The sequence below is a fragment of the Coloeus monedula genome (assembly GCF_965178545.1).
Source record: "Coloeus monedula genome assembly, chromosome: 1".
In the NCBI taxonomy this organism is placed as follows: domain Eukaryota; kingdom Metazoa; phylum Chordata; class Aves; order Passeriformes; family Corvidae; genus Coloeus; species Coloeus monedula.
In genome coordinates, this window is record NC_138781.1 from 47,452,351 (window position 1) to 47,478,305 (window position 25,955).

Consider the following 25,955-nt stretch of genomic DNA (forward strand, 5'->3'; position numbering starts at 1 on the left):
CAAGGCAATCCAGAGTTGTACCAAAAGAATGCTCAAAGTGATGCCAGCTTGGCTTTTTTTGTTTTTTTCTATCACTCAGCTGCACTGAAGCCCGACGCCTCTGGTAGCCAGTGGTGGAGCAGTGAGAAGCTGGTTTTGTGCTGCGCTTTTACAGGAGAAGCCTGGCTGCATTAACTCTTACTAAAACAAGCACCTAGAGAACTTAAGCAAAATCCAGTGATGGAGGTCAACTCCACAGAAGCCAGCAGCAGCTCCCAGGGAGGCACCGGCTGGCTGGATCTCACCCTTGTCACCTGCACTGAAACGGTGGCTTTCACAGAAGTGGTGGCAGAAGAGGAGTGGGGATCCTTTTACTATTCCTTTAAGGTATTCTTTTAAGGTGTGCATTACTTTTCTCACATCCTTGCAGCTTTGGAGCATTTTCAGCACAGATGTGGGGAGGCAACTAAGATTATCAAACTTTTTTTTTACCAGATATTGGTAGGTTTTTTTCCCTGCAAAGACAGCTGACAGCATGTGTGAGGCATTAACTGAAAAGCAAAACACTTGCAGAAATTGGACTTCAGATTTACATGTCTTAGCTAACTCTATCCCCTTCCAAGAGAGGACTGTATTGTTTTTCTGTAGAGGTATTGTAATTGTACATGCATCTTTAGTCAAAAGCTCGTCTTATTTTTAGCACATTTTTTTTAATGTAATTTCTTAGAGGCATCATCTTGACATAAGGGATTTCTTTTCAATTTTCCAGCTGCAACAAACATTGTACACAAGTGAGAGGGGCTTTTTGTTGTTTGGGGTTTTTTTAATCATGAGGGACTGGTTCTAATTAGTTTGTTTGCTTGTTTGTTAGCTGAGTGGGGGTTGCAGTATCTTTTGAAAGCGGCTGTTAAGAATGCACTGGATGAGTCATTCAGTAGTGAATGCTGTTGAATTGAATGAGAAGTGTATTTAGTCATCTCCAAAACTGAACATCACCCTAGCAATAGGTGAATGTAGGAAAAAGATTAGAGAAGTTCTGAAGTTAATATTTCCTTCAGATTTCTATGCCTGTTGCTATTACTTAATTTCATTCTGAATGCCATGTGCTTCTTTACTGTTATGGCATGTTGTACAAGTTCAAGTTATTAAAAAGTCTGACTAGGAGTACCCTGCCATTCCTTCTGGAGCCTGGGGACCAAAGAGATCAATTTCAGCTGGAAAGATACAGGCACTTATATCGTTTGACAATATGTGAGGTAAAAAGGGATATATTCAGAAGCAATTTTTGTATCTGTGAGATTGGCAGTGCTCTGACACAATCCTGGTGGAATCAGTGGGATTACAGCAGGTTCCCACCCCGATAAAGAAAGAGGTGATCCATAGTGCCAGTTGTAATTAATGAGGGTCTCTTTTAACATGCTGCTGATAATCACTAAGATACTACTTCCTACTTAGGATTTCAAGGGTGAAAATTATTTTTTATTCCTTTTTTTCCTCTCTCCACGTTAGACTCCTAAAATGCTCTTGAAAAAAAAATCAGAAGGGACTAGCAAAATACTTTTAACAACTTTATCTCCTGTCTTCTTTTCATAGTTAGGGCTGTAAATCTGAACAATGTAATGGGAGCAGTATTTTATAATGGTAAAAGTGACAATTAATTCCATTATTAGAAAGTCTCCAGGCAGAAGAATGCTTGTTAATAGGAAAGATTGAGTAAATTACAATAATTAGGAAACCAAGGATAGTCATGCATGCTCATCCATTACTAAAGGAAATGGTTCTGTAGCCGAGAGCTTCTCATTAGACTTGCACTTGAGTCTCTGCCGGATGCCTAGCTCTGGCACATATAGCATGAACTTCACAAGGAGACACACAGATTCCACATCAATTACTAGCTGTTGATAGGCATGGAAGTATTTTTACTCTAGAGATGAGTGATAGCTGGTGCAGCTGTAGGAAAGGAAGGAGAAAGCACCTGCTCTGATGACTACAGTGCAGGGAAGACAGGGGTCCCTGCCAGCAGTTTCAGCACTCTGTAAAACTCACATGTGGAAGGTACTGCTGATACCTGTTGACTTATCTGGCTGTCCTCCACCAGCTCTGCCTGTGTTGTGGCTGTGTCCTTGCCCACTTCAGAAAGCCAAGATGCATCACCTCTCTCTTTACAAGGTTGTAGTCAAGCAGCTAAAACAATATAAGTTTCAGTTTGGAACAGGTTGAATGAATTTGAAAAATAGAGTTCAGTGCTCAAAATGTAGCTTACAAATAGGGTTTGGGCCTTTTATTGGGATTTTCAAACACACTGTAGCCTGTGGCTGACTGTGAAGGCAGGGTGGGTGAGTGGCCACTACACAGATTGACCCCAGAGCCTGTGTGCTAGGGTGCAGACAGAGCACACAAGCTATTTCTGCTTGGAAAATGCAGCTGTAACCTATCTTATCAAGGCAGTCTTAGGAAAACATGATCTAAACTGATAAACGAAGACTAGGGAGTGACATCTGTGTTAATGGCTTTTTAATGATTTTACCTATTGACAGCTGTGTAGGGTGTCTCACATGCTGCTCAAACTACATGAGCATGCACTGGTGTCTTCTTTCCCTCCCAAACTGCAGAAGGACAGCCAGTACCCACTGCAGGTAGTGTCTGTGTTATACTGTGGTGGCAATGTGACAAAAGTAAAATAACATGCTGTAGAGCATTTCAGTGCCAGAAAGTCCTGTTACAGGCTGAGTTGTGAGTGCTTCTCTTTCAGAAAAATTTGAGCTTCTGTCTGTTCCTCTGCTTAACAACTAAACCCTGCACAGTTTCAGATTAGAAAGTTTTTTGCCAGTTCAGGTTTTTGTTGATTTTTTTGGGGAGGGAGGGGAGAGTGTTTGGTTGATTTATTTTAGCTCAAAAATGGAGCATTTCCTCCACTTAGAGGAATGCAGATTCTCTTCTGGTAGTCATTACTACAGAAGTGCCAGCTGCTTACCAAAGCTTTGCTAATGAAGTCTGATTTGGGGCCGTGTGAGCTAACTAAAGTGACTCTTGGCATACAGAATGGCAACTTTTGGGGCAGGACTGGGTGTATCCATTGTATCCATGCGCCATTCAGCACGCAAGAGGAGCTGGTGCTTCCCATGGCAAAGGCACGGCCTCATTCCCACAGATATTTAGGTCTTGCTGCTGTGTTATGGCAAATTGTCTCTGAAAACCCAGACAATCTTTCTTCTTGGGTGCCTTTCTATGAGGTATCCAGGTAGGTTACTGTCTTAAACTACAAGGAATTCTGCTGGCTATTTCAGCACCTAATTCAGAACAGATGTGCAAATTGGTATTAATTACAGCTCCAACTTCCCAGGCCAAAGGAGAGTTCCTTACATCCCTTAACAATCTCCTCCATATGTGCTTAATCCATGTGTAAAAGGGCTCTAAGTGAGCATCAACTGCACCTGCCAAATACAGTAGTCCAGAAAGAGCAGAAGTCATCTGAACACCTGTGGCCTTCCTCCACTTTAGAACCTTCTTAACTCTGCAAACCTGACAAGGTACAAACCAGAAACTTGCCTGGAGAAGAGCTGGAATCTCAGAATAGGTTTGGCCTCTTTTCAGTAAGGTTTGGGGGGCTCTGTCAGGGCTGGAGGAAGCATTTCCTCAGGCACTCAACAGCCCAGAAGCTTCCACAATGGCAGGAGCATGTGCTTGTCCTCAGAAAGATTGGGTAGGGATCATCTTTATTTTAAGAGCACTGCTGAGAAAGGAGATGCCCTAGTTTTATTCAGGAAAATAAAGGTTGGAGTGCTCAAAACTCCAGTTGCTGTTCCTTTCTCAGGGGGACTGCGTTCCCACCATAATTTCCTACCTCCCAGCAGAGCAGAGGTACTTTTTGTTTCCTGCTGTGTAGAGTTGAGTCCTCACCTGTTGAGCAGGACACAAAGGTTTTGTTGTTTACACCCAAAGTTGCTGGGAACACCAATATCTCCCCTGCCAGTTGGGAACCCCAACCACTTGTCCAAATGTTGGCAGGACCCTGCCTCTGGCCCCATAAGCCCTGGCCCCTGTGCCATGCAGCATTAGCACAGCAGTGACACTGAAATGTTACAGCTCTCACTAGGAACTGCGTGCCTGTCAAAACCATCACAAATTATTTTAAACGTGTGTATGTGTCTTTGACTGTCCTCCCCCCACATCGTAGCATTCCCTGTATCTGTGTGTTTTAGCCCCTATAGTTCAGATATTAAACAGGACAGCACAGCCTAGCTCAATTAAGCACAACTTTAAAAACTTGGGCTCCTTATCCATGGAGCTAATTCTCTTTACAAAGGTTGGGGTTTACCACCTCCAGCAAAGAGCTGAGGAGACCAACATGTCGAGAGGTTTTGTAGGAGTATCCTGTTGCATGGATTTGACTCCAGGTGTTCTCAGAGACTGCTGAAGTCACAGTCTGATGTCCCTATCCTTTCATCCAAATGTAGGAGTTGCTTTATCTCCTGAAAAGCATTTGCTTATGCTATTGCTCATTCTGATTTTCAAGCAAATATCACAGAGCATCCAATCATTGAATACATAATAGGAAAATAATAATGGGTGCTGTCAAATTTCTGGAGTAATCTCTGCAAACGCAATCACACATTTTAGAAAATAGACATATCAAATAATTCAGAGGTAACTTTGCAATCTTTCAGTGGGGGGAGAGGAGGAGGATTAAGTTTACACAAATAAGGTGTCAGGGACTCCTGAACACAGCCTCTGCAATATGCTGTAATGACTGTTGCTATTCCTGAGATGCTGTGCTGAGAATGATCTCCTGGGGAAACTGCTACTGCAGTGCTGTTGGCCAGGCTGGCCTCATCCAGCAGCTTAAATGCAACACAGAAGTGATCTGGCAGTATGACAGCCCAACTGGGAGCAGCTCTGAGCCAACAGATTTGGGCTGTTCTACACTAGCAACCCTCTTACTACTGTCCCTGTGCTCCACACAGGCACAAGGTTTGCACCTGTCTGCCTCTCCTATATAAATATGCCTAGAAAGTATAATTTTTTTACATTTTTTGAGATATTTTAATTTTATAGATTAGGCATACTTAAAATCATTTTAAGTGATTAAGAAAAACAGCACTTTACAGTTTTAAATAGAGCTGTCAAAATCGTACAATTATGGATGGACCTTTGAGTGACCTAATATCTTTAGACTTTGAAAATACTCTACGAAATAAACAGATAGATACACCATTAAAAATTTATGTTTCCTGATGACATTTAAATCAGGAATTTCTGTCTAATTCTGTGAAAGTTTCCTAGAGTAAAACATCCTGCAGTAACTGAAGAGTACTGCCCGCATTTATTATCTGTCTTGTACCAAATCACAGCAGAATGGCAAATAAGAACTATTTGGTAATAGAATTGAATTAGTCACATTTGTTACTGACTGTCACCGTCACACCTATGGAGAATTTTGGGGCAGGGTGGGGGCTTGTTCAGCTGTTGAGGTTGGAAAGATCACTGCAATTAGCATGCATTAGATTGTGTGCACTGAAGGAACCCTGCTCATCCATAGTGGTGATGTCAGAGCTAAGAAATAGGTTTTTTTAAAAAGCAGACATTCACAAAATAATAATGATAATAATAATATATATATACAGCTTTGCTAGATTTCAAAAAGATGAGAAAGTAATCTTAATAACAAAATTAACCCTTTCCATGAGAAAGTGTCCTGATTTAGTGAATAGACTTTCTCAGCTTGTCTGTTTCCATAAGTCTACAAGGAAGAAAATGTTATAGATCTTTCCTCTACATAATGCATGAACATTCCACACTATGAGTGGAATACCAAATCGACACAAACTCATGAAAAACTGCCTCTCAAGTTCGACAGAACAGAAAAAATCAACTCGTGTTCCTTCCAGCTCTGTGTTTTTTCCAACGATAAGGACTCCTTGGGAAGTGACTGTTGCCAGCACCTTTGATATGTTGTGAAGGTTTCTTGTGGCAATGCATCCCAGCATTGCCAGAATGTCCCATAACCTTGTGCTGGGAGCATAACCCAGGTAGTCAATTAGAAAGCAGCTCAGTGAGGCAGCCTCTGCACAGGGGATAGGAGGGCTATCAAGCACAACCAGTAGTGTTTAAATGAGAAAGCAGCAGTCCCAGAGTCAAACCTGGGGCTGAACTAGTGTTTATGCACTTTGAATCAGGCTCCATCCCAGGCCATGCTAATTAAAAAAAAAAAAAAAAAAAAGAACTCCTAGAGGTCTTGTTGCCTGCCCAAAGGTGTTTTTCTCAAATTCAATCATAATGGAAGCACTTTCAAAGACAAAATACAAAACTTAGCTTTGAACTTTCTTTTTTACCTTTCTTACCTTCACATGAGTTTTCCCTGGGTTTTTAGGTGTCAATCAAATTATCTTCCCAAAATTTTCAGGAACATCTTGTGTGAACTCTGTGTAGAAACATCTTCTCAGTTTTGCCTTGCTGGATGGAGAACCTTCTTTTGAAACATATTTGTATTACAGGGGTGGACAGTACAGGTTCCCCCTGCTTGTGACAGCTAAGGCAGAAGATTTCAGTGACCTTCACAGTGTTTTGAGCATGTTTCTTTCCTATTGAGACAAGGCCTACCAGGAAATGAATCAAGAATATTTCAGCCTTTTTTTTCAGCTTTTCTTCCCTTGAGCATTAAGAGATGACTTGAATTACTCATCTGAATCTTCACATTCAGGTGATTAGCATTTGCTGTGTGAAGCTTGATTCTAGCCCAAGTATTCTGTTTGTTGTGCCTGTTCTTGTAAGATATTTGGTGCCCCTTAGTTTTTTTCCTTCTTGAAAGTCAGAATTACTGTCTACAACTAAAGTATATGCAATGCACCTGCAGCTTTTCTTCAAGCAGATTGCTGTTAGGTTGTGGGGTTTTTTCACAACCCAACTTCCATAGAAAGTTTCAACACAAGAAGAAATATGGATGTTTCCTTGGCAGTTTAGTCAAGTTTGTTCTCTTTTTGTGTATTAAAGAACCTCTATTTTGTAGGTGGTAAGCATAACCATAGTCATGACCCTTTCAGCGGCATCACACTTCATTTCTGAAAGCCCACAATTTAAGCTGGTCACACTTGACAGAAATTCTTCATCTCAGGACTCCAAATAAGTGTAAGAAAAATGCCTTCTTAAAGAAAAATGCCATCTTATGCTTTTAAAGTCCTTTTCCCTAAGACTTGTATGTTTGTGCCATTTCTATGCCAGTAGCCTTTACACCCATACTCTTTACTTGCAGAGTAAATTTTAATTTACGTAAAGATTCCCAGAAAGATCTGAGCTGTTCATGCTTCTGTGATAAAATAAATAATATGCAATGTGTGCAAACTATTAATCTGATTATGTGTGTGTGCGTACCTTTCAGTTTTAAGAATATTCCTTAAAAAAATAGGTCTTATGCATACTTGTGTGTGTGCATAATAGTTCAAGTAGAGAAGAACTTCTCGAGGTCACCTGAACCAACCACTTGAAAGCAAATTCAAACTGCGCCAGATTTCTCAGGGCAGTGTCTATTCAAATATCTCCGGGGATGGAAATCCCACAGCCTCTCTGAGTTTCCATCCCAGTGCTTGACCACCCTCATGAAGAACACTTTTTTCCTAATGTCTTATCAAGTTGTCCCATGTTGAAACCTTTGTTTGTGGACTCTTGCCCTTTCTTAGTGCACATCTGAGAAGATTCTGGCTCCATCTTCTCTGCACCCTCCTGCTAGATAATTGTAGGTAGCTCTTAGGCCCCAGACAGCTCCTCTAGGGTTTCTGCTGTGGAGGAATCTGGCAGTATGGAAAAGAGGTGTTTCATTATTTTTTGTTCATTTATTTAAAAATTCTATGAATTAAATCAGAGGTTTAGCCAGTGCCTTTAAAACTCCGTAATTGGGTTAATGAGTGTATTTCTATGATTCCTTTCAGTGTTGCACTCCAAAGTGCAATTTGCCTTAGAGATAAGCTGATTAAAAATCCCTGATGGAAATCAGTCAAACTGCATAGCACCTGTCTGCCTCTGGAAAATTAATCTTCCTGGTTTGGGTGGATTTTGGGTTTTTGTTCGTGGTGTTGGATTTTTGTTGGTGTTTTTTTTGTTTGTTTGTTTGGTTGGTTTGGGTTTTTTTTTGGTTGTTGTTTGAGGTTTTTTTTTTCTAAGGGTTTTAAGTTCCCATCCTAAATGGGGGATGTTAAAATAGCAAATCTGTCCTGAACATTTTCAGTTGTCAATGTTCAAAACTCCAGATCTTCTACAGCAGCATCAAAAAAAAAAAAGCTAATCTAGACTACTCCATTTTTCTACATGGTCTGCAATTAATGTGATTATTTTAGAGAGCGAGAAAAGATTTTTCTATTTGTTTTTCCCTTCTTCAAGAAAGTGAAATGCAATCTACTGGTGGTGAACCTGACCATGAGTATGATAGTTACCCAGTTTAACAAAGGGACTTATATATTCTTCTTGTGTGTTAAGAACACTCTTACAAAATTTTTGGCTTGCTCCATGATTGTAGCTCTCTTACAATCTCAATTGCTGCTATGCTAACCCCATAATTTTTAAAACATACCAAAGGCAAGATCATTTGTATATTCCCAGAGTTTATCAGCCATCAAGAAAAACCTGTTCAGAGACTTAAGCTGCTACTGGCTTGTGATATGAGGGATCAATGCCTCTTCTTCACCCGAGACCAATAACATTGTGCAGGAAGACACCAGGTCAGCAGGGCCATGAATTTACCACAGACGTGCTGTCCTCATATTAAGAGGCCAGTCAGCCATTCCATGCATGGAGTATTTCTCCCTCTCTTTTTCTATTTGTTCATTTCTTACCTGGAAACCTACTTTTTCCAGGTTGTTTCCCAAGCAGCCTCAGCAGCTAGAGCTAAACTGTTTTAGGATTGGGTCCCTGTTCAAGTACAAATAAGTTTTGTCCATTGATAGTTGAACCTCTTCTTCTATTAGGCAACTTCTCTAATATCAAAGACTTTTGCACCTCAAGACATAAGGAGCAGCACCTCCACTGGAATGGGCTATCAGGTATATCACCGTTCCAGTCACAGCTGGTGCTCCCCACCAGAAGGGATACAAATCCTGAGAGATTACAAAGCAAGGAAGTCGATTGCGAAGAACTGGAAGGAGGGATGGCATTGTGGTACCAAAATGCCACCCAACATCTCCAAAATGATTTAACTATGGTCTTGATTAAAGGGGTTTGCAAGGGTGATCTTTGCCTCAAATAAAAAGCAGAGTACACCTCTTGCTAGACTTACCCCAGCCTCTGGATTCAGAAATTTTATCAGAGAAACAAAATGACAAGCCTCTTTTATAGCCAAAGGAAAATGCACACACTTCAGACAAGTTATCAGGCTTACCTTTCACCCATGAAGAGGCATTTTCTTCATTGACTTAACCTGGTTTTAATCATAGAGCAACTTAGCAAAGCACAAATATGCACTCTGGATGTCAAGCACCTCCATGCTCCAAACACAGCAGCCTTGTGGGACAGCAGCATGTGCAATGGCTCTGGTCAAGTCAAGGAAATCCTCTTGACTTTCATCTGTTGGTGACCTTAATAATGTCAACAACATCTCTAACCTGAAATAACTGCTGTATGACACTAGTCTCTCATGGTATTCTCGTGTAGTGTAGTTATCAATGCCCATTGCAAAAGAAACCCTTGTCCACAGAGGTTTGGGAGATATTATTATCTTGCTTTCTATCAGAATGCTTCTGATGGTTGCACAACATGCTATTGAAAAATGTTGTCTGTAGATTACCTTGTCCAGGACTGTTACTAAGAAATTACTTTTGTTTGATGAATGAACAAGACATGAAATTAAACACTTCTATGTCTAAGCAACCTGAATATGATAAATAAAACTAGAGAAAATTCAGCTGAAGTGAAATTCAAGGATACATCAGCTATCTCTCTAATCTAATAACTATTTTTAAGACCTTCACAGATGGAAGTTTTACTGGCTCAATCAATCTCTCTATGATATCTTTCTAAGTCTTTTTTTTTCTTCTTAAATTTTCATCCTGAATTCTGTGCTGTAGTTTTGATTTTTGTCCGGTCTGCAGTGGATCTAAAGAAAAGATTAGTCCTTTCCTTTTCTACATCAGTCTTTTTGTGTCCTCAAGGCTATGTTCATCTTTTCCTGCAGATGGCTTTTCCTGGATTTAGCAACTTGATTCATTCAGTCATTTTGCCTGACTATATCCTTTATGTCAACTCATTGCTGTGTGTCCCTCTTGAAGCACTGTGCCCAGGAGTGGGAATGGCCCAGTGGAAGGATTAGAGCAGAGGCACATGAGCGTGGTGTTGATGCCAAAGTGGTGGTGGCTGTTGCTGTCATGGTAGGGTGATGTCATGATGTTCTGGGGCACTTTGCATGTGCGCTGTGTGTGAGGGTTGACATTTTGAAGGCTGGTCCAACCAAGTGTGATTACACTCACTACACTGTAGTCGTGCACTTCTACTTTGTTGGACAGTATCTTGCTTTTTTCCCAGTACGTGTTTCCAATTCATGAAGATAATTTTGAATTCTAATCCTAGCCTCTGCAAAGGCCTTTATCACAGTGGGCATCCCATTAATAACCATGGAATTTTTCATTTTGCAAGTTAACATAGACTGAGAGAGGCTGCAGTGATTTAAGTTGTCTATTTTTATGGCTCCTTAATCCCCAGGAATGAGATATTTTTCCCTTTTGTCTGAATGGCAGCTCCCACAAATAGATTAATAGAAATTTTGGCTTTATTTCTTTGTCTACAGCCTTTCAGACTTACCTCTATTTTCAGCGTTTGCATCTTTTAAGTTATCTTTGCAGTCTGGTTTAATTTCTGGAGTCTAAAATTGCTTAAAAAGCATTGCTTTTAAATTGGTAGAAGGGATTTAAACATTTGTGCTGTGCTCCCGTGGTGGGGAAACATCTTTCTAACAAGATCTCTGTTACTCTATAGCTATTTCTTTTGTGGGAATCATAAGAAGGTTTGAATGTCAGATCCTTGTTCTGTTCCTATCCATATCAGTATAACACATGAATATTGAATTCCTTTCAAGAAAATGCTCTTCTGATTTTACACCAAAGAAAATGGGAACAAGTCTAGTCCCTTGTTTTCTTCAGGTTTTCTGAAATGGAAAAAACAAAACAAACCCTGAGGAGAAATCACTGATTTCAAGGAAAAAAATTATGTGAAATCTTACCTTTTATGATTTTATTGTCTTCCAAAAAGATATTTCCTTCCAATTCCTGTACTAAGAACAGCACCCCCATAAAAATAGCTTCGCCTATCTCTGTCACACATTTTGAAGGAAATTTGTTTCCAAGAAATTCAAGAGATTTGCAGATACCCCAAAAAGGTGGATTTTATTTTTTAATCTAAAAGTATCTAGCTCACACAAGTTGTCTCATCTAGGTCACTCTATAATCAGTGGAGACAGCCCATCCCAAAGTAGGTGAGGTGAGTGGTGACTCATCTCTGAGACACTGCTATTACCTAGACAATACTATGACAATTTAGAATAGTTCTGTCTCTTTGGAACTTTGAAGTTAGGTGAGATGACATGAATGGTAGATTATGCTGGTGAAAATCATCATGCTGTGAAAAGTGAAATCCTTTCAACACAGCCTTCATTGTTTGCTTAAAATGATCACTGGGCTCAGGCACAGAGTACAACCTCAAATTGCTCCTCATCAGGTCTTGCTTGCCCTGCATGACGACATAATCCACAAGGTAGTGTGGCTCCCTACCTGGAGGAAAGCAGATGCTGGTTCCCAGGAGCGGCTGCCCAGGGGGACGATGGGAGGGACGAGGAGGGACCATGACTCCTGGCCAGGAGGGGGCTAAGAGGTGAGGAGGCACTGAGGCTAGTTACAAAGCAGAAAGCTCCGTGTCCCTGCTCCCTTACTTTCATTCCACCTTCCCTCCCCACGCTCACAGTGAGCTATTTTATTTGCGAGCAGAAGGAACTCTGTTTTCTGCTCACCCACAGTGGCTTCCAAATGCTTTTAATGGGTATCCTCTTCTGCTCTACCAGAAGGCTGCTTCTACTAACCCAGTCAGGTAAGTGGGGTCTCACTTACAGCATCCTTCCCCCAACCTGCCCAGGACAGGTCCTTGGGGTCACATCTGTAGGGCCAGCACCTGGCACCCCTCCTCACCTGCATCCCTCGCCTGCCCCCTCCATTTTTCTCTAAATCCCATGTTATGGGTTTGCTGTCTGGAACTGGAAGATCCCAAATGACTGCACTGACGTAACATAAAACTCACCCCAGTTGCGAGGATGTAAAGATTGGGTGTGCACTCACCAAACAAGCAAACGTGGACACACACCCTGTTGATCTTGCAGCCAGAGCATCCTGATGCTTTGAGAGCACGAATAGCTTTCTTACTTTGCTTTCTTTGTATACACACCACTAGGGGACGTTTTGTCATCACGTTTCAGTCGCTACACAGTTACACTTTTCCTTAGTGGGTCATGCTTCCTTTTCCGTCTTGGTGCACATCTAGATCATGGAGGGGATGTCTGAATTTCACAAGGCTCGTGAACGACCCGGACTCACTGAAGTTGGGAAAGAGAGAAGTATTTATTTCCCCCATTTCTCCAAAGGAGCCCATCTATCAACATTCCTTATGAAGTGAGGCAGCTGGTTATTTCACAGCTTGCTGGAGCAGCACAAGAAAGCTGAGAGCTGACTCTCATTTTAGCACTAACTGTGGAATACAGACACTGCTAGTGGTTTTGTGAAGAGAGGAGTAGTATACAGCCACTGCAAACCAAACCGGGATGAACATCACTACCAGTGATGCATGTTAAGTATTTTCTGAAAAAACAAGAATGTCTTTTAGACTAAGTAGTAGATATCAATTGGCAAAATTCAAATTTCACTCCTATTTTCCATTCTCATCTCATTTGTCTGAGGATAAGTGACTGTCTTAACCCAAGTCAGTACCCACCCACCCATCTATATGCTTTTTCCCTTCTCTCTAATGCAGACAGAGCAGCTGGTGACTCTTTGGATTCTCTTTATTGTCACAATTGCTGGAAACGCCACTGTGCTCTTCTCTACCTGGAGGAGGAAGCGGAAATCTCGAATGACCTACTTTGTTACTCAGCTGGCAATCACAGGTAGTGTATGGGAGGGGAAGGGGCACCTGACCTACACAGGAATCACTATTAAAATGACCAATAAGAAAATGTGAGTTGAGTGGTGAAGAATTCAGTTGTCACCAGTTGCAGCTTGTCATAAAGCAAATGGATGGCTGTTTATCTTAGGGCTCAGTCTGACTTTGATCTAAAAAGATGTTGCTAGATGTAGTAGTATGCAGCAGCTGCAACTCATTGATGCCACTAAATCTTATCTTCCAGTCTGAGTTTGCATCCGCATTTCCCAGAACCTGTCTCCAGCTGTTGTCATAGAACTGCTTAAATTAAACTAGTTTAAGATTAATCTCTTGTGTTTTTCTACTAAAACTACTCCATCAATTATGCTCCTGCAGTGGAGAGTGAAAATAACTTCATGTTGTCAGGTTTAACAAAGTAAGGGAAATATAACAATATAAAGGGGGAGAGAAATGCATTTAGGTATTTTTTTTTATGGAAGAAAGGATGCTGATCCAAGGACTTTGTAGTTTTTAAACAGAATGTAAAATGTACAGAAGCCTGGTTTGTAAAATGTCAACCTCAGCAAGAGGAAAAGAAAATGAGCATAAGCAGCACATTGTTTCTCTGTGGTCTTGAATGGACTACATTTGTGAGGGTTTAAGTTTCCCAAGGGAAAATATGTGCTGTTTCTATAACAGTGTCCTGCTACTAATCCCTGCTTACAAGACATCTGTGTATACACAAAACACTGCTTACAAGACACTGTTTGTGTATATAGGATATATATATTCCTTCTATTTTTTTTTTTTTTCCTAAGCTATGGTAAGAATTACAGCATTTTTCACTAAAGAGACGTTTAATGTATGATTTCCCACCAATACTGCATCCTCCGTTGGTGTCTGTTGTACCTGTGTTTAAACTGGAAAAACAAATTACTCCACTGCCAAATTTTCAACATGCATTTTTGCAAATAAATGAACTCCTGCTCATGGTCTCAACCACATCTGCTCAGGAGCATGTCCAGTTTTAAGAACTACTCTCAGCTGAAGCAGATAGACCAGGCTGTAAAAATTGATGCAAAGAGGCAGGCCTGTAACTACTGGTGATATGAGAATTCTTGCAAGGTGAGGAGGTAAAGGTTTGCAGTGACTCCTCTTCTGACAGAAGGTTTTTCTATTTGCCTGAGTCATCTGTAGTAAATGGCTTTACTTCTTATCTCAGTTGTGACCTTTATGACACTTCCTTCATGTGCCAGTGGTATTGACCATCAGGTAAGGCAGGTCAATACAGCCTCACCCCCAGCTTGGAAGCATCAATCACAGATCAAACATTACAGTGTTCACAGGAGTTTGAAAATAAACAGTCTCTGCTCAAAGAGTTCCCAATCCCAGATGAATGGAATGTACTCAGGCAACCAAGCAGAAGTACAGGCAAAGAGCAGAGGAGCAGAGGAAGCCCCAGATGGACACCATCCATTTTCTGCTTACTGACAGGTGTACTGGGGAGGCTACTGCTGTTGCGGTGCTGGAAAAGGGTCTTAGTGGGAATTTTGCCATTTTGAACCTGTAGGAAAGAGGACTTTTTGTATTAGAATGGAGGTGCATGGAGAACTATTCACTAGGGGTTTAAATACTGCCTGCATGAAGGGAGAGGAAGGTGTTGCAAGTGCAGTTTTTGAGGGAGCTGAGATAATCAGTGGCAGTGGCAAACACAAGGCAAATATACCATTAGATGTGGGCAGCAAATAGTGCAATACAGCTGACGTTATAATTTGACTGAGGTCCATGTGCTCCACTTGCTGATTTTTCTGACTTCCCCTTCCCTAAAATTATCCCTGACTTTTAAAATTGCCTGAGTTCAACAGTCTGTTCCATTTATTATAAAAATTCACATAGAAAGCTCACTTGACATTCACATCTGCAAGGTTAAAAGAAGTAACTCCAGCTTAAACAGCAAGGTTCCTTTCAAGCCATGTCGATTTCTTTTTTGCGATGCAGGAGTCAGAACTCTAATTTATCTTCCTGCACCAAGACTGCCTGTCAGTATTTTGGCACAAGGAAATGACTTAATTCCTGAAATGGAGTCATTTCATCTTCTTATCTTTAGAAATATTATTAAGAACAAAGCAAGCTGGCAACAGCCATCATCCTTTCACAACAAGTTATGAGGTAGACGCAGAACATTATGAAAACACTGACTTGTCACATTGCTTTGACATGCCAAGCATATTTAAATCCTACCAACTAAAGCCTAATCTCCTGGCAAAACAGTTTCTGCTTAGTCAATATTACTACTTCCATCTATTTTGAGGTTCTTAAAATATTTATTATTTCAGCCCCAGTAGCAGAAAGAAGAATAATGGATATAGCTTTATCAATGCAGGCATTTCAAAGCCATTTAAAAACTTTTTGTCTATTGATCTGTGACTCAATAGTTGAGTAGTGCACTCAATTCTCACATTTTCCCACTAATGTTGTAACAAAATGAAATTAAAATACAGCCTGCCTGTTAGAATAAACAAAGTGTTCAAAGCAAAATTGTGGATAATACATGAATAGGAAATTAGCACTGTTGTTCTTCTTGACTGGTTGCCAAGCCAGATGCAGATGAGAAGTAACTAGCTGATTGAGGCTTCTTTCAACACTGACAGAATTCAGTGGTACAATCCACTCGGCAAATCTAGAGAAGACACTTACTGATCCCTTACTACATCATAATTCAACGTGGTGCTCAAGGTTGCAGGAATCCGTAGGAATGTGAGTAATCCCTTCAACTTCAGAATGCTTAAGGATGTTGCTGAAGCCTGGATTCACAATATTCACAATATACACTTATACAATGCTTGTTTCAGTACTGCATTTAAGTCTATGTCTAACTCTCAGTTCATGCATAAATCTCTTTGAAATTATCTGGGAATTAAGCACTAGGAAATCAGCTAAGAGTTAACAGCTGAGCTGAACAATAGTACTAATCACTCAGCATCAGCTAATTTAATGAAGAGGAATATTGCCATATTTGCCTTGTGTTCAGTTTTCAGTTTGCCTTTGGGCATACTCCTCTTCTGTAAAAATGTTTTTCTTAGAAACAAGTTCGTCTGTGCAGACTAAAACTAAAGCTAGGTTTCCTACAGATTTCTATCTCAAAGGTAATTTAGTTTCTCAGAAAGAGCAAGCTCTGAAGAGTACCCTGTGAGGAGGGTAGCTCTAAACACTTTTCCCCAAACAGATTTCTTCTGAGTTTAGCACAAGTTATGCTCATGGCATAGCTATCTCTCCTGGCAGGAAACCTCTCACATCTTCCCCTACCTGATGCCACTTCACATACCTTCAGAGTCTTAGTGTCTTTAAGATGTTTGCCTCCAACTGAAATCACCAAGTGCTTCAAGATCAAAGAGTAGGATGAGTTCACAGGCACCGTATTAAGCTGGAAATATTGAAGGGAAATATTGTTTTCAGAAAAGATTGTTTTTCCACGCATTTATATCTGTATAGGTCAGTTTACTCAGCTCTACCAAATGAAGGCCTTCTTAAGTTTACTCTCAAAATGTAAAAGCAGTGGACATGAGGATATATCAAACTCAATTATTTGAGTAGTAGTGGATAAGGAATGTAATTTATGTGCCAAAGAGTTAACTCAGTAGAACACTTATTATTTGACCAATTCCAAAACCAATCAAGCAAGATATTAAAAAAATCTCCTGAAAGAGTTTTGCTTCTCATTATTTTCCATTCAACTTTAACTACTACTGACAGAGGAACGTATTTATGTTCCTTTTATTGACCAGAAGTAGGTAGTTTATTTAGATCTTTTTCTCCAACATTAACATCTGGAAAGTTGGAACTTGAAATGTCATGACCTTTAGCTCAGTGTGTTTCTCTTTTTCTTCCACCATTTAGCAGAGATCAGTAATTTAGGAACAGTGTTACATTTTGTTCATTTTTAGGGGTAGAAATACACGGAGGCACTTTACTCCATGCCAAATTTGAAGCTATAGTCTGACAGTCTTGTTTGGAAATACTTGCTCTTGTAGGTATTGCTGTGGCTGTAATGAAGCAAGAAAATAGAAGGAGCATCACCTAACTTCTATGGTAGCTTACATATAAACAGGAAAACAAAAGATGTTCTGTAAACATATGTAGCTACAGTCCATATTATGGTATAAATACCAAATCCTAAGGGATAACTTGAGAAAGACAATAAAAAGAAAAGGAGGTAATTTAAAAAGTGATATAAAGATATTTGTATCATTGCCACCTTCTTCAGTTGCACCCAGAAAGCTGAAGGCCTTGATTCTTATCAGCTGCACTCATTTTGTTCAGTGTTTGGTAAAAAGCCAGTACACTGAGAACCTGCTACAAGAGGGCAATGCAAGCACATGGGTGGAAATGGACCCTGCTAAAGGAAAGTGTTTGTTTCTGTGTTGCTTCTACCTGGAGAGAGCATGACTGTGACACTAAAACCAACTGGGCTCAATCACTGACTTCTAGAATAACTTTGGATTACTGAAGGGAGAGACTACCAACTAATTTTCTGGTTAAATGCACTAAATGAGTGCATCTAACTGTGCAGCTACAGGAGTTAGACATTAACAGATTTTGTCCTTCTTTTTCTTCTTCTTTTTTTTCCCCTGCCCCAAAACCTGTAGGGCACTGACTACTTTAATGGACTGTGCCTCTCCTTCAAAAATTTTCTTCATTGTTCTATGTGACTTGACAGAATGAAAATGACTTGTTACTCCATGATCTGTAGAAAAGCTTAATATAATAACACCATTACCCAAATTAACATGTAGAACATTATTAACAGATAATGGTCTCTGTTCCAGCTTTTCATCTGGAAAATGGTACTTGGAATATTTCTGAACTTCAGAGAAATCATACATAGAAATTTATCAGTTTTAAAAGTACCTTAGACATCACAGTGATTATGAGCATTGGAAGTTAATTGCACAGAGCCAATTAGCAGCTAAATCAGCAAGTCACCTTAATGGAGGTAGACTGTTGGCAGCCAAAAAGTCTACAGAGTTCCCAGTTAGACTGGAAAACTTGCCTATCTTGCCAGCTGGGTCTTGGCTGGAACCTGACAATATGATTTACATGATTGTCCACCTAAGACACAGAAACCTAATGCAGAAAAGTGAACGAATTCCCAGAAATGTCTTCTTCCTCTTTCCACACTAATTGTCTGCTAATTTGTGGGAAAAATATGAAGGCTGAGGAAAGGTGAGAGGTTTCATCATCCTACCTGCAGAAAAGAAGACTTGGAGGAAGTTACAATTGTACTGCAGAATTCACAGGTAAAATTTAAAGAAGGACCTGTGCATTTCTTATATTCATTATGTCCTAAAACCTCTTGAAAGTGTAATTAATGTAAGGAAACTGTCTCTGCTAATGGATTATCTGTGTTCTGCACTGCATGCTCCCGTCACTGCTGACAAGGGTTTGTCAAGACTGGGAAGAAAGAGTGTAATTTGTTAATATTCCCTCAGGCACAGACACTGACATTTTACATAGTACCCAATGGCATCCAAATTCCCCACTTTTGCAAGCAGCTTGGTTCCCACACACCTAGCTGGAAGTCTATGAACTCTGCAAATCACCCCAGTGTACAAACAGCTTGAAAAATAGAGAAAGAAATAGGTTATATCCACCCTTCCTCTGTATGCTATGGAAACCATAGCATTTAGTGCAAGTTCCATTTTGCATTCACAGAATAAATGTGATTCAATTTACCAAGAGCATAAATGGTCTCTGGGAGTAAACAGAGCAATATTTGTATTCCTTATTCAATGCATCCCATGAAAATATGTGAATAAGAAAATTTGTTGCATGGCTGCATTATTTGCCTGGAAAAGAAGCAATCAATTTTCCATCCTCATTCTGCCAAGAAGACTAATTCAGTAAGAGGAAAGCAACACGGGACTTACTTTAAATTAGGTATGTATTAGTGTGCCCCCACAAACTGAGACATAATACAGGAAAAGATAAACGTGGTCACAGCCTGCAATACCCTGTGACAGCACGAGGCAAAAAAGATTTGCTGTCCATTGCCATTCCTGGCAATTTAATAATATCTTGGAGAAACTCAAATTCTCCTTTGAACTTTTACTCAGATTTGAAGATGAGTCATAGTTCCCTAGTTTGTAATATGCAACTTGGACACTGGTGCTGTACAATTCCAGCTTGATATTATGAATCATCTTCTACTATACTCTAAGATTTCCTATGTAAAAAGCCATGAGTATTTCTGCATGTCTGTATGTATTCATTTCTCTCTGCATAAACAGTTAGTCAAAACATATTTTCTCTTTTCCCAAAGAAAATATCCAATACATGCATCGCTCTTAAAATGTATTTTCTCCCAAACCAGTCCTGAAGTAGACGGGGTAAAAAGTGGAATATCCTCAGAAGTTAGGAAAGGAAACCAGAAGTGAACTTCATCATCAAAACTGAGAGACAGAAAGAAGATTTGTGTGAAGGAGACATGTTCTCTTTAGGGGTATCAGGATCTCTATTTCACAGTGTTTGGTCAGACAGCCAAAGGAAAACAGAGTACATTTCATGTTTTAGAGGTGAAATCATGAAGCAAGAGGTCTGACATAGAAAACGTGGTGTCCTGAAAATACTTTGTTCCAGTCCAGTCTAATGGTGTAGGAACGTTGAATCTGGGACTAGTGCACAAACATCCATGAAGTTACACTACTTCCTGTGAGGTCTAAAGAAAAAGAAATTTTTTTTGGTGCAAAATTTACCTCCTTGAGAAGGTAAAGTTATGATACCACAAGACTGGGACTATAAGAAAAAAGGTAGCCTTGGAGACTTGGCAGTAATCGTAGGGTCTAAGGCAGTTGGATGGCCTTTGCCTTTCTTGTATGTGCCCAAAAGGATTGGAGTCAAGGAAGTACATGAGTTAAAACAAAGAAATGGCAATGGAGCAAATCTTGCTGCAGTAACCAGAGAGTTTTAGGCCAGAATGAGGTACCCCAAAAAGCTGGCTGGGAGCTATTGTAGATATGGGACATTTGGAAAATGCAGAAATGAGCTGCAGGTTTGCTGACAACAGCTTCTGCTTTAGAATCCAATTCCAAACCAAATACTAAGTGTTTTTAACCAGCCCACGAAAGGAAACTTGTTATGCTGTATTTTTCTTAATGCTCGTGTAGTTTTAGATACTTGAATACTTTCTCAAGAGCTCACTGGAAAGTCCAGAACTGGACACAGTATTTGTGTTTGCTAAGACTCTATCCATTGTAGCTCACTGCAGTAGGAAACAGCAGCATTAGCACAAAAAAAAAAAAAAAAGAGTCAGCCGATGTGCAGTAACTAAAAGGATAGAATGCAATGTCCCTCACATTAGTGGCAATACAAAGGTAATGAGCTCTCCAAATTTTCTACTGGAAGCAAGAATGATCACTCCCTTAAAACCCCTGCAGTGGTTTTTATTTATATAGCCTAGTTTAATCTTACAAATGCAGGAACAAGATGTCCATGATTCATGATTTGTAATTAATACAATCACAACCCATTAGGTAGACATCCTTAAAACAGTGTTTTTCAGTCTGTTTTCTGTGAACAGTGGTCTTCAGATCCCTTTCAGGTAGCAAAACCACTCTGCAGCATAAGCCCAAGTATAGAGCTGAGGTTCATACAGGGAAGGAGAATTCACGAAAAAGGTCTCTTCTTTCCTCAAAGTACAGTACCTAAATGCTCTACTAAATTGTTCTGGAAGGGGCCAGTTTGTGTGTTCATCATACACAGAGACTCAGAGTGGGATTTTCAGTGTGCTTAAGGATATAAGCTATATCTCACTCTGCAACTGCAAAACAGCAGACACACTCTCTCTGCTTGTCAGTAGTTTCAGTACCATTTTCAGTGTAGGATATGGTCATGTGGTTTTTTCCACATTCCAGTGGACCACCTGGGACCCTGAGAATTTAGTAACAAAGATGATATGCCCTCATTTTATCTGCATCTCAATCACTCTAACACTCTGAAGCCAGATATATCTTTTTTTTAGTTTGTATTTTGTGGAGTTACAAAGTATTTTCACTAGATGTGTTGATTCTTGTCCAGAGAATTTGAGTATTTCCTTATATAGCCTTTAGGGACTTAATAGGTTTTAGTTCATAAATCCTCTTGCTTCCAAAGCAGAGGAAAAACTAACTACAACATGCCTATAAATATGCAATAGTGTGCAATGATTATTCCTTTGCAGTGTATATGTATGTTTAAAATCACAAGCAGGCACCAGACTTCTGTTCCTAAGTCATCCAGGAGTGTTTTTGAATGCCATCCCTCAGGTTTGGGCCCCTGGACATCCTCGGAAAGGAAATAAGAAGTATTAAAGTGACATCTTAGTGACAATCCTATCTCCCCAAATTCACCCCAGATCATGCAATTTTAAACTAAGATGGAATCCGCTGTTCTGTTTGGTTTTCCTGGCTAATAAGTAATTTCTGAAAGCATTAAAAGTGATGAACAGACCTTATATGCCCTGTCTTTATCAAAGGCATCGTTTTCTCATTTCAATAGACACACACAGCCTGAACTTGATTCCACTTACCCACCCACAGATTTCCACATAGGAGGTCCACATTTACTACTTCTATTCTTTTAAAAGGAGCTGTCATTCCTTCAGATCTTTGCATACAAATGTTTTTCCTGACTAGACATCTGTGTGATTAAAATGAAAGCATTTCCTTTCAGCTGTTTTTTTGCCAGTATCTTTTTACTCCTCCTTTCACCTGCAATATAATTTCTCTAACCCTGTGCTGAGACTTGCACTGTGCAGCTAAATTACTGCACCATCACAGCTCTGCTGATACCAGTAGGGCTGTATGGAGATTATCAAGATTTCTATGGGCAACTACAGCACTTTGAGGGCTGTAAGACAAAAATGCAGTATGGTCTGGGCTCATATGCTAGAGCACCCATGTGGTATTTGGAAGAAACAGCAAAGAGAACAAAAAAATTCTAATGCTGGTAACTTTTCTAGTCAGCCAAGTGAAATGCAGATTAGGCAAGTATCTTCAGACACCTTTGCTCTCTTACAGCTGAGTGGTTGAGTACTTAGGTGGCAATTTACATTTGCAGGTCTTTGAGCCAAAGCAATTTTAATCTGTGACCTTCTTCACCTGAGGAAGTTACTGTTACTTGGAACATTACACCATTTGCTTTATACAGCATCATTAATACTGAGATTAGCTCAGTTGGTGAGAGTTTGGTGCTAATAATGCCAAGGTTGTGGGTTTGATCTCCACAGTCACTTTGAATGGAGAACCATTCACTTAAGACTTGGACTCGACGATCCTTGAGGGTCCCTTCCAACTTAGAATATTCTGCAATTGTGTGTAATAGCAGGGAAGGTGGAGGACAAATGCCCTGTTAGCTTCTCGCCATGTGTACAGAAGTCTAAAGAAAGTGCACATCTTGACATCAGTCCTGGGAAGAAAAATGGGACATAACTGTCCAATTATAGAGGTAATTGGATTAAATTTCATGTCTGCGTTCTTGCACACTGATATGCATTTTAGGTATTATTCATGACATCTATTTTAGGCGCCTTGTTGTAGGTATGTAAGATACAAAGTCACCCTCCCTATGCTCAATTTATAGCCAATAGAGCAAAACACTCCAAGCAGCTCTATACTTGGGCTTAAGTTTCACTGACTTGTACAGAAGGATTCAATTCCTAATTTAGTTCTCTAAAGTTGACTATATAAATCCCTCCAGTGTTCGTACATCACCAAATACGTCAGGATTACTATTTTTTTTTGACAACTAAGAACCTAATCTTCCTCCATTTCAATCAGACCTCAGAAGGCTCTGACTCAAATCCCATCCCCAAAGTTTTACAGAGAAGGTGTTTCTCAGAACCTTTCAATTTGTTTATTTTTAAGCATAGCAAGGCATAGCAATGTTACCTGATGGAAAGTGCAGGATTATTTCTTTTGTGCTCAGATTTGTTTCTTAATTGCCATCTGGAATTTGTCCAAGATTTTACAGGCACTGCCCAAAAGACAATTTGTTCATAGAATCACAGAATCATTTAGATTGGAAAAGGTCATCAAGTCCAGCCTAATGCTGCCAGCTCCATCATTAAATCATGTCCCTGCATATCACATCTACGTGTCTTTTAAATCCTTCTAGGTATGGTGATTAACCCCTTCCCTGGACAGTGTGTTCCAATGCTTGACCACCTTTTCTGTGAAGAAATATTTCCTAATATCCAAACTAAACTTCCCCTGGCACAACCTGAGGCCATTTTCTCTCATTCTATTGCTTGATACTTGGGAGAATAGACTGCCCCCCAAGTTTCTACAATATCCTTTCAGGTAGTTGCAGAGATCTAAATGGGATCTGGAATAAAAGTGTAGTTTAAGTGACAAATATTACTCCAAACCTGTGCATTAGCACTACAGCTGCATGATTAGCCTTAAAGGAGAATCTTTAGGATCATAGAGCTGATTAGGTTAGAAAAGAACTTCAAGATTTTTAAGTAGGTATAAGTGCTGTGCCCACTGTGTTGGTGGAAAGAAGCATCTGAAATTACTGAATTACAATGTGGATCTGATTCTGTTTCTGCATGCATGAAATACACACACACACACAACCCCCAAAAATCCAAAAGAAGCTTGAAGGTAAGTCACATATTTCTCCACTCCTATTATGTTAGCAGGCAGTAGCAAGAAAGGAAGAGTGAAGACCTACTAAACAAGAACATGATCAGTCAAAATAGGATGGAAATTACATCTGGAAAAATCTCCAAACATTTCATTTACAAGTCAGACTTTTCTGCTACTTCTTAAGGAATAGGGATAACAGCACTGAAAAGCAGAAGTGATCGACTATGCCAGCTTCTTAGAGGTTACTGATAACAAACAAAAAGGAATTTTTTCTTTCAAGACATTTTTACTTTCATTGTAAACTAGCAAAAGAGAACAATAGACAAAATGTTATTCAAATATGCCAGAAGCCTGCACACTAGAAGAGGGGAATAAGGGGTTTTCTGCATGAAGAAACAGTTTACTTTGAAATTGTGGGAACTTGAAGATGCATGACAAAAGAGAGACATTTATTTATCTCATAAAAAAAAAAAAAACAAACCCTGTATACATTTTGAGATTGTATTGGTTTTTTGATGCATATTTTCTAGTCTTCAATGGAAGAACTGATTTCTATATATTTTTGTTTCCAGCTCCCATAGGCAGGGAGAAAACCAGGAGCTGATGCCACATATGAAAAGGATGGAGAGGCCTCTTAGAAAATGGCTTTCCCATGCTACAGAGATAGGGACTGTATAATCAATCACTGGTTTTCTAATGTGTTATGGGAGTGCTGGAGTTACTGCTATATTACTAGTAAATCCAGAGAAAAATTTTAGATTATATTAAATATGGTAATTTCAGTGCTCATTAGGAAACTGTCTCTCCAGTGATATCTGATAGGTCAGCTGAAATACAAGAAATGTCATTTGCTGCTCAGTCTTCTCTGTTTTAATGAAACATGCTTTTAGAAACCAAGGGGACATTCTCTGTTATTTAAATCCTTTTCTCAAGAACTGCAAGGTCACAGCTGTTTGCTCATGGAAGTCAGTAGCCTTCCCAGTAAAAGGGCTGAAAAACAGAGTGGCTTTTCCCCTCATCCTTAGCATGGAATCCAGAGTCACCACTCCTGAGGACAGCTTTGTACATAACCCTGGTAAAGTAAGGGTCTTTCAGTGTTTTGTCCATCTTTCTAAAAGGAGGATACCATGAACACTTCTTCAATGTTTCATTCAGAGAATCAATTTAAATTTGGATTCCTGTTCATCCCTGTCAGAAGCACATGCAGGCACACAGCAAGCTTGACATATTTTAAATACTGAGCTTGTTAGATGGCACACTCCATTTGAAGTAATCCTCACTGTACTGGGTCCATGAGACCCATGATGACTCTACTACAGCACCAATCCACTCATGGAATCCATGCATTTCCAATCTCTTCTGGTCTGCTCTGATGAGGTTTTACAGTGTTGTGATACTCAAATATCAGATAAATTTCTTTGTGTCACAGAGTTATTAGTGGCAAATCTCACTGCTCTAAGACAGGAACTCTAATAAAATTTTAATGCACAAAAGACAGCACCGTGATAAAACGACCCACCTGAAATCTTTGCTTTGCCAAGGTGTCTAATCTAATATTAATAAGTGACAACCACATCAGTTGCACATCAACCTAGTTTCTCTGAAGTGTCCTCTCATAATATGCTGTAAAATCTTCTCTTGCAAGCAGTGAAGCTCTTAGACAAACAAATCAGTAATGTATCCTGTGCCTTTGCAACCTGGCTCTAAGTGAAGACTGCCTCTAAGTCTCGCTGCATGGGTATGCTGGTACTTACAGCTTGCCAAGTTCAATGGGATACCACAATGTGGTATTCATCAAGTGCCTCCCAAATTCCCAGTTTGCCTTCTATGCAGTAAATAAACCAGCTAGGTGTGTTCCAAATAGAGCACCTCAGGTATTTCTCAAAGGCACTTACACGTCTACCAAATGCTTGTTAAACCAAAAGTTTTTGAGTACTGTGGGCATGTAGCACCTCAGCTTACTGGGACCTGGTTGTAGAATGGGTGAGACAAGGTTCAGTGTTGGCCATCTTCTGAGGTCTTGGAGAAAATGGATAGTTGATGGAAATCAGCATGGAATTGTTTTGCACTTGTCTGGGGCAGGGAAAAGTGTTTGTATATTACTTCAAACATGGATTTTCTGTCAGTAATGGCATTAAAATAATGTTTTGCACCCTGAATATACCTTACTGTAAGTGCATACCATGGCCAAAGGCATGGAGCATGAAACAACTTGTATACTTAAACTGAATTTCAGCCCTCTGCCTACTAACT

General features: G+C 39.9%; 1 protein-coding gene across 1 annotated transcript in view; it reads left to right on the forward strand.

The window, feature by feature from the left end:
- Nucleotides 1-219: 219 nt before the first annotated feature.
- Nucleotides 220-25,955, forward strand: part of NPSR1 (neuropeptide S receptor 1) — a gene marked incomplete at both ends in the record, with an annotated part of 55,999 nt that continues 30,263 nt past the window's right edge. Inside the window, 2 exons of the mRNA XM_082289200.1 lie at nucleotides 220-366; nucleotides 12,970-13,102. Coding sequence (XP_082145326.1) covers nucleotides 220-366; nucleotides 12,970-13,102 — 280 coding nt within the window. The remainder of the gene's footprint in view (nucleotides 367-12,969; nucleotides 13,103-25,955) is intronic.